Consider the following 18,034-nt stretch of genomic DNA (forward strand, 5'->3'; position numbering starts at 1 on the left):
GTTCTTTGCACTTCTGTGGTTCTGAAAACTGAAAGACGCTGCTTCAGTAACATAGAAGTACTGGGATGGCGGATAGGATTTTGTTTGGCCATCTCTCCTTTTGTTTGTCAGATAGAGATTGTGTATAGGGGCTGAGGTGAAGGACTGCAGTGTTAGTTGATTTTAATTCTAATATACCTCCAGTATCTAGTGCTACAAAACTAAGAGGCCATTTGAAGCCCTTTTTATCCACTGTGTCATTGGTCAGGCAACATGAGCATTCTTCATTCCCATTTCTTCTTGAATGGACACTGTATTGTTGAATTTCAAATGATACGGTAAATATCTGTTGTCTAAACCTTTACAGTGGCATTCTGAGACTTAGTGGGAGATTCATTCTCTTGATCTCGACTTCAAACCCAATGAGTCACAATCTAAGCCATAACACACTGCAGTCTATATTTTAATAACTTATTATTATCAATTTCACCCACACTCACAAGATTTGAGAGCTTATTTGGAGACAGGATTACTCATTTTCTAATAGAGTATCAAAACAACAGGTGAAGAAAATGAATGATAAAGCCACCTTCAGCTACAGTTTTGAAAACTTGAATATAAATTTTTTTGCCATAGGACTCAGGTAACAGTTATGAAAATATTTGCCTTCTTCCTCATTGGTTTTTATAGTGAGAAAACAAACCCTTCTTCCTTTCAAAATGGACTCTTCTTTGTATTTCATATTTACTTGTTTGTTTGTTTGTTTAAGTACTTTTTTTTTGATTTTTAATGTTTTTATTACATATTTTCCTCAATTACATTTCCAATGCTATCCCAAAATTCCCCATAGCGCCCCCCACTTCCCTACCCACCCATTCCCATTCTTTTGGCCCTGGCATTCCCCTATATTGGGGCATATAAAGTTTGCAAGTCCAATGGGCCTCTCTTTCCAGTGATGGCCGACTAGGCCATCTTTCGATACATATGCAGCTAGAGACAAGAGCTCCGGGGTTCTGGTTAGTACATCATGTTGTTCCAACAATAGGGTTGCAGATCCCTTTAGCTCCTTGGGTACTTTCTCTAGCTTCTCCATTGGGAGCCCTGTGATACATCCAATAGCTGACTGTGAACATCCACTCCTGTGTTTGCTAGGCCCCGGCATCGTCTCACAAGAGACAGCTATATTTGGGTCCTTTCAGCAAAATCTTGCTAGTGTATGCAATGGTGTCAGCGTTTAGAAGCTGATTATGGGATGGATCCCTGGATACGGCAGTCTCCAATTGGTCCATCCTTTCATCACAGCTACGAACTTTGTCTCTGTAACTCCTTCCCTGGGTGTTTTGTTCCCAATTCTAAGAAGGTGCACAGTGTCCACACTTTGGTCTTCATTCTTCTTGAGTTTCATGCGTTTATCAAATTGTATCTTATATCTTGGGTATCCTAAGTTTTGGGCTAATATCCACTTATCAGTGAATACATATTGTGTGAGTTCTTTTGTGATTGTGTTACTTCACTCAAGATGATGCCCTCCAGGTCCATCCATTTGGCTAGGAATTTCATAAATTCATTCTTTTTAATAGCTGAGTAGTACTCCATTGTGTAAATGTACCATAATTTCTGTATCCATTCCTCTGTTGAGGGACATCTGGGTTCTTTCCAGCTTCTGGCTATTATAAATAGGGCTGCTATGAACATAGTGGAGCATGTGTCCTTTTTACCGGTTGGGACATCTTCTGGATATATGCCCAGGAGAGGTATTGCTGGATCCTCCGGTAGTACTATGTCCAATTTTCTGAGGAACCGCCAGACTGATTTCCAGAGTGGTTGTACAAGCTTGCAATCCCACCAACAATGGAGGAGTGTTCCTCTTTCTCCACATCCTCGCCAGCATCTGCTGTCACCTGAATTTTTGATCTTAGCCATTCTGACTGGTGTGAGGTGGAATCTCAGGGTTGTTTTGATTTGCATTTCCCTGATGATTAAGGATGTTGAACATTTTTTCAGGTGTTTCTCTGCCATTCGGTATTCCTCAGGTGAGAATTCTTTGTTCAGTTCTGAGCCCCATTTTTTAATGGGGTTATTTGACTTTCTGGAGTCCACCTTCTTGAGTTCTTTATATATATTGGATATTAGTCCCTTATCTGATTTAGGATAGGTGAAGATCCTTTCCCAATCTGTTGGTGGTTTTTTTTTGTCTTATTGATGGTGTCTTTAGCCTTGCAGAAGCTTTGTAGTTTCATGAGGTCCCACTTGTCAATTCTCAATCTTATAGCACAAGCCATTACTGTTCTATTCAGGAATTTTTCCCCTGTGCCCATATCTTCAAGGCTTTTCCCCACTTTCTCCTCTATAAGTTTCAGTGTCTCTGGTTTTATGTGAAGTTCCTTGATCCACTTAGACTTGACCTTAGTACAAGGAGATAGGATTGGATCGATTCGCATTCTTCTACCTGTTAACAACCAGTTGTGCCAGCACCATTTGTTGAAAATGCTGTTTTTCTTCCACTGGATGTTTTTAGCTCCCTTGTCGAAGATCAAGTGACCGTAGGTGTGTGGGTTCATTTCTGGGTATTCAATTCTATTCCATTGGTCTATTTGTCTGTCACTATACCAGTACCATGCAGTTTTTATCACAATTGCTCTGTAGTAGAGCTTTAGGTCGGGCATGGTGATTCCACCAGAGGTTCTTTTATCCTTGAGAAGAGTTTTTGCTATCCTAGGTTTTTTGTTATTCCAGATGAATTTGCAGATTGCACTTTCTAATTCGTTGAAGAATTGATTTGGAATTTTGATGGGGATTGCATTGAATCTGTAGATTGCTTTTGGCAAGATAGCCATTTTTACAATGTTGATCCTGCCAATCCATGAGCATGGGAGATCTTTCCATCTTCTGAGATCTTCTATAATTTCTTTCTTCAGAGACTTGAAGTTTTTATCATACAGATCTTTCACTTCCTTAGTTAGAGTCACGCCAAGATACTTTATATTATTTGTGACTATTGAGAAGGGTGTTGTTTCCCTAATTTCTTTCTCAGCCTGTTTATTCTTTGTGTAGAGAAAGGCCATTGATTTGTTTGAGTTAATTTTATATCCAGCTACTTCACTGAAGCTGTTTATCAGGCTTAGGAGTTCTCTGATGGAATTTTTAGTGTCACTTATATATACTATCATGTCATCTGCAAAAAGTGATATTTTGACTTCATCTTTTCCAATTTGTATCCCTTTGATCTCCTTTTGTTGTCGAATTGCTCTGGCTAGGACTTCAAGTACAATGTTGAGTAGGTATGGAGAAAGTGGACAGCCTTGTCTAGTCCCTGATTTTAGAGGGATTGCTTCAAGCTTCTCACCATTTACTTTGATGTTGGCTACTGGTTTGCTGTAGATTGCTTTTATCATGTTTAGGTATGGGCCTTGAATTCCTGATCTTTCCAAGACTTTTATCATGAATGGGTGTTGGATCTTGTCAAATGCTTTTTCCGCATCTAACGAGATGACCATGTGGTTTTTGTCTTTGAGTTTGTTTATATACTGGATTACGTTGATGGATTTCCGTATATTGAACCATCCCTGCATCCCTGGGATGAAACCTACTTGGTCAGGATGGATGATTGTTTTGATGTGTTCTTGGATTCGGTTAGCAAGAACTTTATTGAGGATTTTTGCATCAATATTCATAAGGGATATTGGTCTGAAGTTTTCTATCTTTGTTGGGTCTTTTTGTGGTTTAGGTATCAGAGTAATTGTGGCTTCATAGAATGAGTTGGGTAGAGTACCTTCTGTTTCTATTTTGTGGAATAGTTTGTGAAGAACTGGGATTAGATCTTCTTTGAAGGTCTGATAGAACTCTGCACTAAACCCATCTGGTCCTGGGCTTTTTTTAGTTGGGAGACTATTAATGACTGCTTCTATTTCTTTGGGGGATATAGGGCTGTTTAGATCATTAACCTGATCTTGATTCAACTTTGGTACCTGGTATCTGTCTAGGAACTTCTCCATTTCATCCAGGTTCTCCAGTTTTGTTGAGTATAGCCTTTGGTAGAAGGATCTGATGGTGTTTTGGATGTCTTCAGGATCTGTTGTTATGTCTCCTTTTTCATTTCTGATTTTGTTAATTAGGATGCTTTCCCTGTTCCCTCTAGTGAGTCTGGCTAAGGGTTTATCTATCTTGTTGATTTTCTCAAAGAACCAGCTCCTTGATTGGTTGATTCTTTGAATAGTTTTTCTTGTTTCCACTTGGTTGATTTCACCCCTGAGTTTGATTATTTCCTGCCATCTACTCCTCTTGGGTGAATTTGCTTCCTTTTGTTCTAGTGCTTTTAGGTGTGTTGTCAAGCTGCTAATGTGTGCTCTCTCTAGTTTCCTTTTGGAGGCACTCAGAGCTATGAGTTTTCCTCTTAGAAATGCTTTCATTGCGTCCCATAAGTTTGGGTATGTTGTGGCTTCATTTTCATTGAACTCTAAAAAGTCCTTAATTTCTTTCTTTATTCCTTCCTTGACCAAGGTATCATTGAGAAGAGTGTTGTTCAGTTTCCACGTGAAGGTTGGCTTTCTATTGTTTATTTTGTTATTGAAGATCAGCCTTAGTCCATGGTGATCTGATAGGATGCATGGGACAATTTCAATATTTTTGTATCTGTTGAGGCCTGTTTTGTGACCAATTATGTGGTCAATTTTGGAGAAGGTGCCATGAGGTGCTGAGAAGAAGGTATATCCTTTTGTTTTAGGATAAAATGTTCTGTAGATATCTGCCAGATCCATTTGGTTCATAAATTCTCTTAGTTTCTCTGTGTCCCTGTTTAGTTTCTGTTTCCATGATCTGTCCATTGGTGAAAGTGGTGTGTTGAAGTCTCCCACTATTATTGTATGAGGTGCAATGTGTGCTTTGAGATTTACTAAAGTTTCTTTAATGAATGTGGCTGCCTTTGTATTTGGAGCATAGATATTCAGGATTGATAGTTCCTCTTGGAGGATTTTACCTTTGATGAGTATGAAGTGTCCCTCCCTGTCTTTTTTAATGACTTTGGGTTTGAAGTCAATCTTATCAGATATTTGAATGGCTACTCCAGCTTGTTTCTTCATACCATTTGCTTGGAAAATTGTTTTCCAGCCTTTCATTCTGAGGTAGTGTCTATCTTTTTCTCTGAGATGAGTTTCCTGTAAGCAGCAAAATGTTGGGTCTTGTTTGTGTAGCCAGTTTGTTAGTCTATGTCTTTTTATCAGGGAGTTGAGTCCATTGATATTAAGAGATATTAAGGAAAAGTAATTGTTGTTTCCTGTTATTTTTGTTGTTAAAGTTGGCATTCTGTTCTTGTGGCTGTCTTCTTTTAGGTTTGTTGAGGGATTACCTTCTTGTTGTTTCTAGGGCGTGGTTCCTGTCCTTGTATTGGTTTTTTTCTGTTATTATCCTTTGAAGGGCTGGATTCGTGGAGAGATAATGTGTGAATTTGGTTTTGTCGTGGAATACTTTGGTTTCTCCATCTATGTTAATTGAGAGTTTGGCTGGGTATAGTAGCCTGAGCTGGAATTTGTGTTCTTTTAGTGTCTGTATAACATCCGTCCAGGATCTTCTGGCTTTCATAGTCTCTGGTGGAAAATCTGGTGTAATTCTGATAGGCTTGCCTTTATATGTTACTTGGCCTTTTTCTCTTACTGCTTTTAGTATTCTATCTTTATTTAGAGCATTTGTTGTTCTGATTATTATGTGTCGGGAGGTATTTCTTTTCTGGTCCAGTCTATTTGGAGTTCTGTAGGCTTCTTGTATGTTCATGGGCATCTCTTTCTTTAGATTTGGGAAGTTTTCTTCTATAATTTTGTTGAAGATGTTTGCTGGTCCTTTGAGTTGAAAATCTTCATTCTCATCCACTCCTATTATCCGTAGGTTTGGTCTTCTCATTGTGTCCTGTATTTCTTGGATGTTTTCAGTTAGGATCTTTTTGCATTTTACATTTTCCTTGATTGTTGTGCCTATGTTCTCTATGGAATCTTCTGCACCTGAGATTCTCTCTTCCATCTCTTGTATTCTGTTGCTGATGCTGGTATCTATGGTTCCAGATTTCTTTCCTAGGGTTTCTATCTCCAGTGTTGCCTCATTTTGGGTTTTCTTTATTGTGTCTACTTCCCTTTTTAGGTCTAGTATGGTTTTGTTCATTTCCATCATCTGTTTGGATGTGTTTTCCTGTTTTTCATTAAGGACTTCTACCTGTTTGATTGTGTTATCCTGTTTTTCTTTAAGGACTTCTACCTGTTTGATTGTGTTATCCTGTTTTTCTTTAAGGACTTGTAACTCTTTAGCCATGTTCTCCTGTAATTCTTTAAGTGAGTTATTAAAGTCCTTCTTGATGTCATCTACCATCATCATGAGGTATGCTTTTAGATCCGTGTAGTGGCTATTCTTGGTTGTCAACTTGACTATATTTGGAATGAACTACAATCCAGAATTGGAAGGCTCCCCAGTGACCCTTATCTGGAGGCTTGGAGATCCTTATCTGGATCTTGGTATGGAGATCTTGAGACATAGTGGCTATGGATTCCAGAAGATTAAATCTCCGAGTTTAAGGAGATTTAATCTGGGCTACACCTTTCATCTGGGATTAAAGGTGTGGTGGAACACACCTTTAATCTGGGCTACACCTTCTGCTGGAGACAATATAAGGACATTGGAAGAAGGGAGTCTAGCTCTTGCTCCCTCGCCTGCTTGCCGTGTGAGACTAACTGCTAGATCCTTGAACTTCCATTCACAGCTGCGACTGAACCATTGTTGGGAATTGGGCTGCCGACTGTAAGTCATCAATAAATTCTTTTACTGTATAGAAACTATCCATAAGTTCTGTGACTCTAGAGAACCCTGACTAATACAATCCGTGTCTAGCTTTTCCGGTGTGTTGGGGTGCCCTGGACTGGGTGAAGTGGGGGTGCTGGGTTCTGATGATGGTGAGTGGTCTTGGTTTCTGTTAGTAAGATTATTACGTTTACCTTTCGCCATCTGGTAATCTCTGGGGTTAGTTAGTTGTTATCGTTGTCACTGTTTAAAGATTGGAGCAGAAGCTGTGTTCCACTCACCAGCAGTCTCAAAATCCTGTGGCGGGGGTCGTGGGTAGCTGGCGGTACCCTGGTGCTGGTCCAGCCGGAAGAGGCCTGTGGTCCTACTCAGGCTGGTTTTCTGCTTCCCTAACTAATGCAGTCTCTGGTCCCGCGCGCAATTGGATTGGAGCAGAAGCTGTGTTCCACTCACCAGAAGTCTTAAGATCCTGTGGCGGGTGTTGTGGGTAGCTGGCGAGTGTCAGCCAACCCTGCGCCCTAGCTACCCCGGAGCTTTTCTGACCAGAGGCTTGTGGCCCTATGTAGGCCGGATTTCTCTCTCCCCAACCAGAGCAGTCTCAGGTCCCGCGTGACTGGACTGGAGCAGAAGCTGTGTTCCACTCACCAGCAGTCCCAAAATCCTGTGGCGGGGGTCGTGGGTAGCTGGCGGGTGTCAGGCAACCTGCGCTCTAGCTACCCTGGCGCTGATCCGGCCGGATGAGGCCTGTGGCCCTACTCAGGCCGGTTTCTGCTTCCCTAACTAATGCAGTCTCAGGTCCTGCGCACAATTGGATTGGAGCAGAAGCTGTGTTCCACTCACCAGAAGTCTTAAGATCCTGTGGCGGGTGTTGTGGGTAGCTGGCAAGTGTCAGCCGAACCTGCGCCCTAGCTGCCCTGGTGCTTTTCTGACCGGAAGAGGTTGTTTAAGTACTTAATCATTTGTTTGCTTATCACTTGGACTCATATTCAGGGTTAACACCCTCTGATATAGAAAGTGACCTGCAATTTTCTCTGTACAGTTAACTTGGTGAAATGGAAAGTTTTTTTTAAAAAGCTTACTGATTGTCCACCTTTGGATTCCCCCATCTTCTTAGGGAGATTTACCTCATGCCCGTCTAATTTCTCTGTAACTAACTTCTGTGATGAGATATATTGTATCTTTCTCATAAAGTAACAGTTCACGTTACTAGGTAAGCAAAAACATGTCATTTTTTTTCTTTTTTTTTTCTTTTGTTTATCTCACTCCATTTTTTCCTTTCTATTCATTTACCATCAAATTTTGTGTTTTTTAAATACCCGAATTATATTGCATTGTGTACAACATTTTTATCTTCCATGAATCCTTTGATTAACACCTAGATTGTTTATAATTTTGCTATGTGAATAAATGAATGAATTGCAATGAGCATGGTTGAAAAAATAAATCTATAGTAAAAAGAATGATCCTTTTGTTATGTGTGCAACAATGATATTGCTACATATTGATGTAGATCAATTCCCACCTTTCATAGGAAGTGCCACACTGCTTTTCATAGTGGCTGTACAAGTTTGCCCTTCCATTGGCTATGAATGAGTTTACCCTTTACTATAAACTTACTTGCAAATGTTCCAGGCAGAGTGTCAATAGTTTCATTAAAGGACGCTGGCTTCTACTACAGTATCAATTTGGATCCTCACTGGATCTCCTCTTGAAAATTCTCTTGTTGCCTTGTGTGTATGTGTATATATCCTGCAGCTTTGGATCTGCAGCACCAGCCTCTTTACACATTCCAGAAGTTCATAGATAGGGTAGATGTTAGAGTGGGCCAACCCAAAATCCTGGATCTGGATCTGGATCTGGATCTGGATCTAGATCTAGATCTGGATCTGGGTGGTAGCTGCACTTGTTGGCTTTCCAGTTTCTCACAACACCATTAGGATGAGCTCTCTCCATCACTATACTGGCTAGCTCATCCCGTGCTGCAGCAGGCAGGGAATAGGGTCGGCTCTCATATTCTTATGCTTTGGGGCTGACTCTACTGTGTTACACAGGTTAAATGTGGGGCCCACTTTCTCTCTCAAGTGGTGCAGCAGTTGAGGGTCAGGGACAGCTCTCCTGTACTCATGACCTTGAAGTCATCCCTTACGACTGCTGCAGTTGATGAGAGCTTCCTGCAGCAGACAAGTTGCAAGGCCAGATCTCCTGAGCTGATACCCTCAGGCTGGTTCATCTGCTACGAGGCCAGCTCTACTGTGTTTCCTCTGTATGTGCAGGGCTGACTCTCCCAAGTGCTAAACCTGAGGAGGGGTGGCAGCAGCTTTCCTGATCTCAACCCTTAGTGGCTACCTCTTTATTGATTCCCAGGTGATGGTACCAGCTCTAGGCAGCTCTGGATTCTTCACTCATCAACCTTGCCCAGGGATCATCAAAGTCTAGGGATGTCTGCCTGGCCTTTGGTGGGAACAGATGATCAATGCTGCAGGGACAGAGGCTCAGAAATGACCCTTGGCCATAGCACAGGCCTGGGCCTCACCATGGTGTTAGATAGCATCCCTAGCTATTCACATCATGCTATTTCTTGAGTCTCCAGCTCTCTCTCTCACTCTCTTTCTCTCTCTCTCATTCTTTTTCCTTTTCTTTTTCTTTTCTATCTTTCTCCCACTTACTTCCTCATTTTAATGTTCTTCTGGTCATTTGGGTGTCCAGGGTCCTCTAAAAAGTGGTATACCCTGGGCAGTAGTCATCTGGGCCTGTGTGTCACAAGGCTGGGGGTTAACTCATGCTTGCTCTGCCTCTATGGGTCATGACACTGTATTGGGTTCTTCTGGAGTGTGCTCTACTGTCTATGTCTTGGGCATAGTCTGCCTGTGAGAGTCACATGGTTCTAGGCTGGGAGGGAGTGGTATCTCAGGACTGACCATTTTTTATTGGATATTCAACTGATATATTCTACCTGGGGATTAGTATTTCTCCCATTCTCAGAATTCCTTATTTACCTGTGGTTCATTGTTTAAGGTTGTGTGTGACCTCATGGGCATTTTCATGTTCATTTTGGCATCTTTGTTACTGTTGTCCTTGTTCAGCATATGTGTGGGCATCACATTGGTGAGACTTTATGGGTGTAGCTACTGACATAACTTGGAGATACAATGTCACAACACACTCACTTATTATTTGATTTTTAAAATCTTTCCAAATTTTCTCCGCAATGTTCCCTAAGCCATCAGGGCAAGAGTTGTTTTGTAGACAAATCTACTGGGATTGAACTCTACAAGTCCACATTTTTATTGGTTATGATACTTTTTAATGATCCCCTTTGTTGCAAAGAGACATTTCTATATGTAAACTGAATACTGCACATCAATGTAGATATAAGGACAAATATTTAGAATGTAATTTAGTAGTGTCCTGGTTTAGTAAAGGTGGGGTTATAACTTTCTCTTCAAAATGTCTTCACTAGCCTAGATATTTTGTTGGTTTTCAGTACTAGTCTGCTTTACCTCTTGTCGGTCAGGCTTGTATAGTTAGTTCAATAAGAGAGTCATCAGTTAGTGCCACGTTCGGTATCAGAGCTAGAAAATGGAAAAATCTAAATGTAAAGCAAATTAGTAAAAAATTAAATGGTGTACATGCACAATAGAGAATATTATTCACTTGTAAAAGATTAAATCATGAACTTTTCAGGTGAATGAATGGAACACTGGAGAATATCCTAGCTCAGGCCCCAAATTACAAATGTCACATATTACTACTCATTGGAGCAGTTACTTACTAATTTTAAGATATGAGTATGTATTATGTAATACCTAGAAAAAGAAACAAAAATAAACAAAACAAATAAATAGAAAAACAAATAAAACAAGAATGTAAAGGGACCAATGCCAGGATAGGGAAGTAGAAGAGCAATGGGGAAGGAATAATGGGGGACAAAATATTTTATTGGAGAAATGGGAAGAATGACAAGTGATAAAAGAGCCAGGGAGATAAATATAGACAAAGAAAGCAGGAAGGTAAAATAACAGTAAGGATCCCTAACAATGTGATACAGAATTATAACAATAAACCTTAAAAGAAAGTATAGTATATATGTATATATGTGCATATATTCATGTGTTACAAAGTTTTATTTCACATATATTATCAAATTAATGAAATTTCTTACCTGGGCTAAGAATACTCCCTCCAAAAGCCAAAGACCATCAAACAGAAGCCTAACACCCTGCCTTTGAAAATCCCTCTTTCGAGTTGTTTCTCAGGGTTGTACAAGAAACTCTTGAAACATTATTATGAGCTACTGTTTACTGCAATTGGTTACCACACAAGAGGCAGAAAGTAATTACTTTTTGTTGAAGACACCATGCATTTCAGACACAGGACCAGAGACCGCTAAGCTGAACTGACTTGAATATCTTCTTCCTGAAGCTTAGCTTTTATGATACCAGAAAGTGTTATGCAAGCCTCTAAAAGAGAGGTTCAACAACAGCCCCACCAAGCCATGGTGCCTGTCAATCACCTCACTTTTAAAGGAAACTTTCATTGATAAATCTCCTGTTTTACGTATATGTTATTGTCCCTTAACAATGTACGTGCTAATGAAAGTGTTGGGTTAAAAAATCACATGTAGCCCCAGTGAAGAATCTGAGATCATCGTTTTTGAAATATTAACAGTAGGTATAAAACTATTTCTATAGTGCAGACAATTGTGTTGTCAGTGATGATGCTGTTGATAAAACATGTTTACTGATATCCTATTCAGTGAATAAATTTCCATCAAAATATGTACCTGTACCAGCTGTTTTGGAGAACTATGTAGTCACTCTTATGATTGGTAGGGAGCCATACACTCTTGGACTTTTTGATACTTTAGGACAAGAAGATTATGACAGACTATGACTGGTAAGTTATCCCCAGACAACTGTTTTTCTAGTATGATTCTTGTGGTCTCTCCATCCTCATTTGAAAATGTGAACGAAAAGTGGGTGCCTGAGATTATTCAGCACTGTCCAAAGACTCCTTTCTTGCTTGTTGGGACTTAAATGGGGCTTAGGTTACCTTTCTACTATAGAGAAACTTGCCAAGAACAAAGAGAAACCTGTTACTCCAGAGATTGGTGAAAAGCTGGATCTGGATCTGGATCTGGATCTGGATCTGAAGGCTGTCAAATATGTGTCTTGCTCTATACTCACATAGAAAGGCCTAAAGAATATGCTTGATGAAACAACATTGCCTGCTCTGGAGCCTCCAGAACCATAAAAGAGTCACAGGGGATGCTGTTGGAAAAAAACATCATTACTGATGGCTGTGAGCTTCTTTCAGGTGATGACACCCCAGGCCTGCTTCACTAAGGAACTATGAGCATGTGGAGTGGCAAGGATACTTTTAATCAACATGAGGACCAGTCAATTCTATCCCTGTTTGTTCTTCCACAGCTAAAAGGAAGACTTAGACAACTGGCAAAAGCTCTTTCAGGAAAAATGGCAGGAGCTTCATGACTCTTCATAAATGTCAATACAGACATTATCAGATTATTTTATTTGCAGGTTCTGGTTTTTTAAATGTTTAGGTAATCTCCTTCTACAGTCCTGATGTTCAGGAATCATTAGGACTGAACTGATGCTTTTGTACCTTAACTGTATATAAATTATTTTTAGTTGTATTACAATAACAAAACACTTCACAAGTAAAAACGAATCTCATGTGAACATGAACATTATTAATCTCAAATTATTAATATATGTTTTTCTAAAGTGTGGACACTGTGCACCTTCTTAAAATTGGAAACAAAACACCCAGGGAAGGAGTTACAGAGACAAAGTTCGTAGCTGTGATGAAAGGATGGACCATTTAGAGACTGCCGTATCCAGGGATCCATCCCATAATCAGCTTCTAAACGCTGACACCATTGCATACACTAGCAAGATTTTGCTGAAAGGACCCAAATATAGCTGTCTCTTGTGAGACGATGCCGGGGCCTAGCAAACACAGGAGTGGATGTTCACAGTCAGCTATTGGATGTATCACAGGGCTCCCAATGGAGAAGCTAGAGAAAGTACCCAAGGAGCTAAAGGGATCTGCAACCCTATTGTTGGAACAACATGATGTACTAACCAGAACCCCGGAGCTCTTGTCTCTAGCTGCATATGTATTGAAAGATGGCCTAGTCGGCCATCAATGGAAAGAGAGGCCCATTGGACTTGCAAACTTTATATGCCCCAATATAGGGGAATGCCAGGGCCAAAAGAATGGGAATGGGTGGGTAGGGAAGTGGGGGGCGCTATGGGGGACTTTTGGGATAGCATTGGAAATGTAATTGAGGAAAATATGTAATAAAAATATTAAAAATCAAAAAAAATCAAAAAAAAAATAAAAAAATAAAAAATAAAAAAGCCTTTAATCCTACCACAATTTAATTTTTTTCTTTGAAACTGCTGCTGAAATATTATTCCATGCAACATATTTGGACATGTAGGATGCAAACAACATTTAAACAGTAAAGAGAAATCACTTCAAATAGTAAGGTATTTCCCACAGACAAAAGGATTAAGAGATCAGAGACACAGTACGTAAGGGAACATTCACTTTATTGGCATAGTGACTTCAAAGGGATGCTTAGTTTGCAGCAATGGTGTCCTGAATCCAGTCCACATAGTTGCAGACCTTGGTGTACACACCAGGGTTGTCCTTCTGGGCACAGCCATAGCCCCAGGAGACAATGCCCTGGAGCTGTCCATTGCAGACCACAGGGCCACCAGAGTCACCCTGGAAGGGAGAAATACAGTATTGAAGGAAGAGGCATAGGGAAAAGGGACCACATTACTCTGACCTGAAGATGCCATTGTAGCCATGCTTTGCCTCCCTTGGTTAGCCCATCCTCTGTTCTGACTGACATGTTGAAATAACCTCCAGAATAGCCCTCCTCACTTTTCCATGGAGCCACTACAGGAAACTTCCTGTCTCATACACTTGGACATACTAACACCAATCCTATGAGACTAGATTCTTTTTGTAAGATAAAAGCCAATTACCTGGCAGGAATCTTTGCCTCCCTCCAGGAAGCCAACACAGATCATGTTATTGGTGATCTTTCCAGGGTAGGAGGCCTCACAGTCAGCCTGAGACAGCACTGGGGCATCCAGGCACTGGAGCAGGTCTGGGTTGTTCACTTTGAGGAAAGGATAAGAGAGAATGTGATTCAAACCAGGATAGACTTTAACAATCCAGTGGAGAAAGTCTACAGATCATGGAGCATCCTTCAAGATATGAAAGCCCAGCAAGAAATTTAGATCCCAAAATAGCCATTATTGATGTCCTTCCTAGAAGTAATAATAGAATATTCTTTATCTCTTCTGTTTCCAGGCTGGGAATAAGATCATTTTGTGTGCAAATATCTCTTGTACCCACTGCACCGCTCTGTATTATTAGATACTTTCAATAGTTTTGCATCTTAGAAACCAATGGTTTCAATGTAGAACCTCATTTGGTTCTCAGAAGTAGTAAAGGAAGCAGACAAAGTAACCTACTCACCACCAGAGCTCAAGGTGTTGCCCCATCCAGAGATGAGACACTGAGTGCCTGCAGGTGCACAGGAACTGGGCAGAGCTACAGTGGCCACTCTGGCATTGAGGGTCACAGGGGATGCCAGTTTGATCAGCATGATGTCATTGTCCAGGGCCCATGAATTATAACTGGGGTGCCGGATGACCTTGGCAGCATTGACAAACTGCTCATTGCCCTCCAGGACATTGATGTTGTGCTCCCCCAGTCTCACTTGGATGCGGCTGTTGGCAAGAGAATCATGTTATAATTTTCTTCTCCATCACGGCAAATAGTTCAGAGTTGTTAAACACTTTTTGCTGAATGATCTTAGAATAGGGAGGTGCCTGGTTGAGTATCACAAAAGTGACAGTGATGTGGACAGCAAGTAACAGTGAGACCAGATTCCTTTCTGTTTTGAAGACAGGTAATATGATTCAGGTGAATGACTGCTCATCAACTCCTGTCCCTCCACCCTTTATAAACAAAATAGCCCCTGTATCTTCATTTTTCCTCTGTGGCTTTGCAACTAAATCTTCTCCTCCAAAAATTGTTACTTTCATCAGTCTATTCCAGTGTGTAATAAGAATAGCCATGTAACTGTGGCATCTCCCAACTTGCTCTGCATTCATTCTCTGTGTTTTCCCCCTAAACTTTTCAAATTATAATCTGGCTCCTTCTGATGCATGTTCAGGTCTGACACTATCTGGTATACAAACTGTCTCTCAGTTCCCTCCTTATAGTGAAACTAACAGAAACACACAGATTTTTAAAATGTTCACAGATTTTCCATACTCACTGAAACTCTAAGTTTATCACCACTGTATTGGACACAGCATTGCTCTTCATGAATGTCTTTGTGTGACTTCAGTTTTGATTCTGTCCTACAATCAACTTTCCATTCCTTATCTACATATTTGAGGTAGTTTGAATGATCTTCTTTTGTGTGGAGGGCTTCCTATTCTGTACTCTTATCCTTTCTAAACTCAATAATTTACTAATCTCTTTACTGTGACTGTTGCCATTCACAGTATCAGGTATTTCTTGCTTGATCTTATATCTGCTCTTCAAAAGGTTAAGTGTGTGTTCTGTACAGACAGGGCCCATCACTTACGACTTGTAGCAGTGAGCTGCAGACACCACCCACTGGTCATTGATGAGGGAACCTCCACAGAAGTGGTAGCCAGAGTTCAGGGACACCTGGTAGGGAACAGAATTCTCTCGGCAGGTGTATCCTCCAACGATCTTGTCATCATCATCCACAGGGAAGGCAACTTGAATAAAGACAAGAAGACCAATGAGAAGACAATTCATCAAGGTGTTGTTAGGTGGAGCCCTCAGCTTTCAACTAACCAGGGGTTCTTAATTAATGCATTAATTAATTATTTTTCTTAGGCATAGAACAGCTTGTTCAACACAGTACTGCACTACACATTACTGCAAAACAATAGGAAGATACTCTGTATGTACTTCACTCTCATGGATTCCCAGCCATAGGGCAAATGATGCTATCTGTATGCAGGAATAGTGTATAGAGATGGTTGTGTTATCCTCTACTTGTTTTGATCTCATATTCTACATTCTTTGAACCCTTTTGTCTGTCACATATTTTAAAGAGTTACCCATGGTTGGAAGTATCTTAGATAATATCCTGGGTATGTACCCATGGGGTTTTATAGCTTCAGTTTGTATTTTAAGAAAAATGGAGAACAGTCCTTGTAAAGAACAGAGGGATATAATATTATTGTTAAAGATCATTGATTTCTGTATTTGATTGCATGTTTATAGGTCTTAAAGTCATTTGGGTATTTATAAAAATGTATGGTACCAAAATATCCCTCCTGCTATGAGTCATTTTCCCATGCACATAAGTTAAGTATTTCAATAGTCTGTAGTTTATTGAGGACTTCAACTTTCAACTTAGGCATTTCCTTTGTAAAGAGAACCAGGCCTGAGCTAATGGGCTCATATAGGCTCATTTCCTGTACCTTCCAGGTGCCTTCCTTTTTTTATATTCTCTGATCACTAAATAAGTGAGAGTGGAAGGGGTAGGAAACTATAGGCTTGCAGAGAAGTTTGAAAGGTTGAAAGCAGAACTGTTGCTGGAGGAAGAAAGGGAACATTAGAGTTGAGATGGGGTGAAGAGTCACCTGATGATGGGGTTCATGGCTTTCAAAAGAAGGAAGAACAAGACCTGGGTTAAGACATGGAACTCACCAGCAGCTCCCACAAGGGCCAGGAACAGGAGTGCTCTCATTTTGGCAGAAGGTAGTGAGTACTAGGTCAAAGCCTGCCTTTATACCCCAGTTCAGCGAGAAGGAGGTACTAAGGGGAGGGTTCCCTCTACTTCTTCACAAGCACACCTGTGGTTTTCTCTTTCCAAGTGCCTTGAATTATCTCTGTTCTGTTTGTCTACCCTGTGTGTGGGTGACGTACAAGTGATAAGGAAACTTACTCCGGGTGCAGCAAGGAAAGACTGAGTAGAGGTTTTGTGAAACACTGGCAACATAGAGTCTGTCTATTCATCATAGCCTTTCTAAGGCTGATATGAAGAGGCTGTGTGTTAGGGAATGGCCATATTCCTCTTATTCTTAAATATCCTCAAACATCATGGGAAAATGATATTGGTCCTGTGGCAGATATTCAGGACCTAGAGACCCATTTTAAAAAATATTGTATCTGGATCTAATAACTATGAGATGATGATTAGATATACAATAATTCATCATATAGAAAGTTCATATCTAGGTGTTGAGGAAATAAAAATTAGAGTATTTAGTAAAATGTCTAGGAAGACAAAGATATGGATTGTACTGTCAGTTTTTTATTTGCTCTCCTTTCTAGTAAAGCTCATATATGAAAAGTGTTTTGAAGTGTGAAAAATAAAGTTTGAGTAGATGTTTCTGCAATATGATCCAGAGATACAAACAAAACCACACTCTCCTCTTTCTTCTCTGTCATGAACTTCTACTTTACTTTTTCTTCTTTTGAGTCCATTTCTGCATCTTCATGGTTCTATTAATAATCTTTGTTAAAGATTAAAACTTCCCTACCTTCTAGATACATGCAGTTTGAGATTGAAGCCTATTAATAAGATTTGAGGAAGGTCTTGAATAATATACAGTCTGATTTCTGTTCACAGAGTTGACTTCAGTAGAGAGACTACTACATTATCAAGTTGTCATGAATACAAATAAGGATTAAAAATATAGAGGGATTCTGATGTTCTATGTTTTTCAGTGACACTATTATATCAGACTTAGTTCAGAGAAAACATTCCTGTAAAATATCTGTGAATGGTTCTAACAAAGCTACTGAGTCCTGGTACTCAAGTTTATTGAGACATAAACTGCCTAGAGGTAGTGTATTGAGAAAATGATGTGTGAGGTTACATGTACTGTTATGAGCTTGAGCTAATTTGAGGAAACCCGTTACAGAACCTGCTTACGTTTTTAGTTAGTCTGATCTTAGTGTTGTTCATGGACAACAACAAGCAGAGTTCAACAAATGCACTAGAGATGCTGATCAAAGAAGAAAAGTCTGAGTTCATGATCTAGTGATTTGTTTTGACATGACACTTATTGAAAATGGTGAAACAAATGGACAGCAAAATGTTCTGAGGAAAACATCCCTGTGAGGACTCTTAATGACTTCTGTACTCAGCCCCGCCATAACTGGCGCAGCTACACGACAGAATTCATTCTCACAGACCTTCCTCATGTACACTGAATCTCATTAAATGCCT

The 18,034-nt window shown here is 40.2% G+C and overlaps 1 protein-coding gene, 1 pseudogene and 1 gene segment (V, D, J or C); 1 reads left to right on the forward strand and 2 right to left on the reverse strand.

Moving 5' to 3' along the window:
- Positions 1 to 18,034, reverse strand: part of LOC147004003 (T-cell receptor beta-1 chain C region-like) — a 500,214-nt gene that overhangs the window by 222,923 nt on the left and 259,257 nt on the right.
- Positions 8,880 to 12,009, forward strand: LOC147004006 (cell division control protein 42 homolog pseudogene; annotated as a pseudogene).
- On the reverse strand, positions 13,366 to 16,546 carry LOC110296435 (trypsin-4-like). Its single transcript, XM_021165139.2, has 5 exons — positions 16,507 to 16,546; positions 15,404 to 15,563; positions 14,281 to 14,534; positions 13,782 to 13,918; positions 13,366 to 13,515 (listed from the first exon to the last, which is right to left on the reverse strand). The coding sequence occupies exons 1-5, from the start codon at positions 16,544 to 16,546 to the stop codon at positions 13,366 to 13,368; spliced, it is 741 nt and encodes a 246-aa protein (XP_021020798.2).

The sequence above is a fragment of the Mus caroli genome, unplaced genomic scaffold, assembly GCF_978045245.1.
Source record: "Mus caroli unplaced genomic scaffold, Mus_caroli_1 scaffold_7, whole genome shotgun sequence".
Classification (NCBI taxonomy): Eukaryota; Metazoa; Chordata; class Mammalia; order Rodentia; family Muridae; genus Mus; species Mus caroli.

Excerpts from the sequence above, each read along its gene's own strand:
- LOC110296435 (XM_021165139.2), bottom strand. The coding sequence starts at position 16,546 with ATGAGAGCACTCCTGTTCCTGGCCCTTGTGGGAGCTGCTG. Across the intron at positions 15,564-16,506 it reads GGCCCTTGTGGGAGCTGCTG|TTGCCTTCCCTGTGGATGAT; the intron begins GTGAGTTCCATG and ends TCTTTATTCAAG. Across the intron at positions 13,919-14,280 it reads CAACACCTTGAGCTCTGGTG|TGAACAACCCAGACCTGCTC; the intron begins GTGAGTAGGTTA and ends CTTTCCTCAAAG.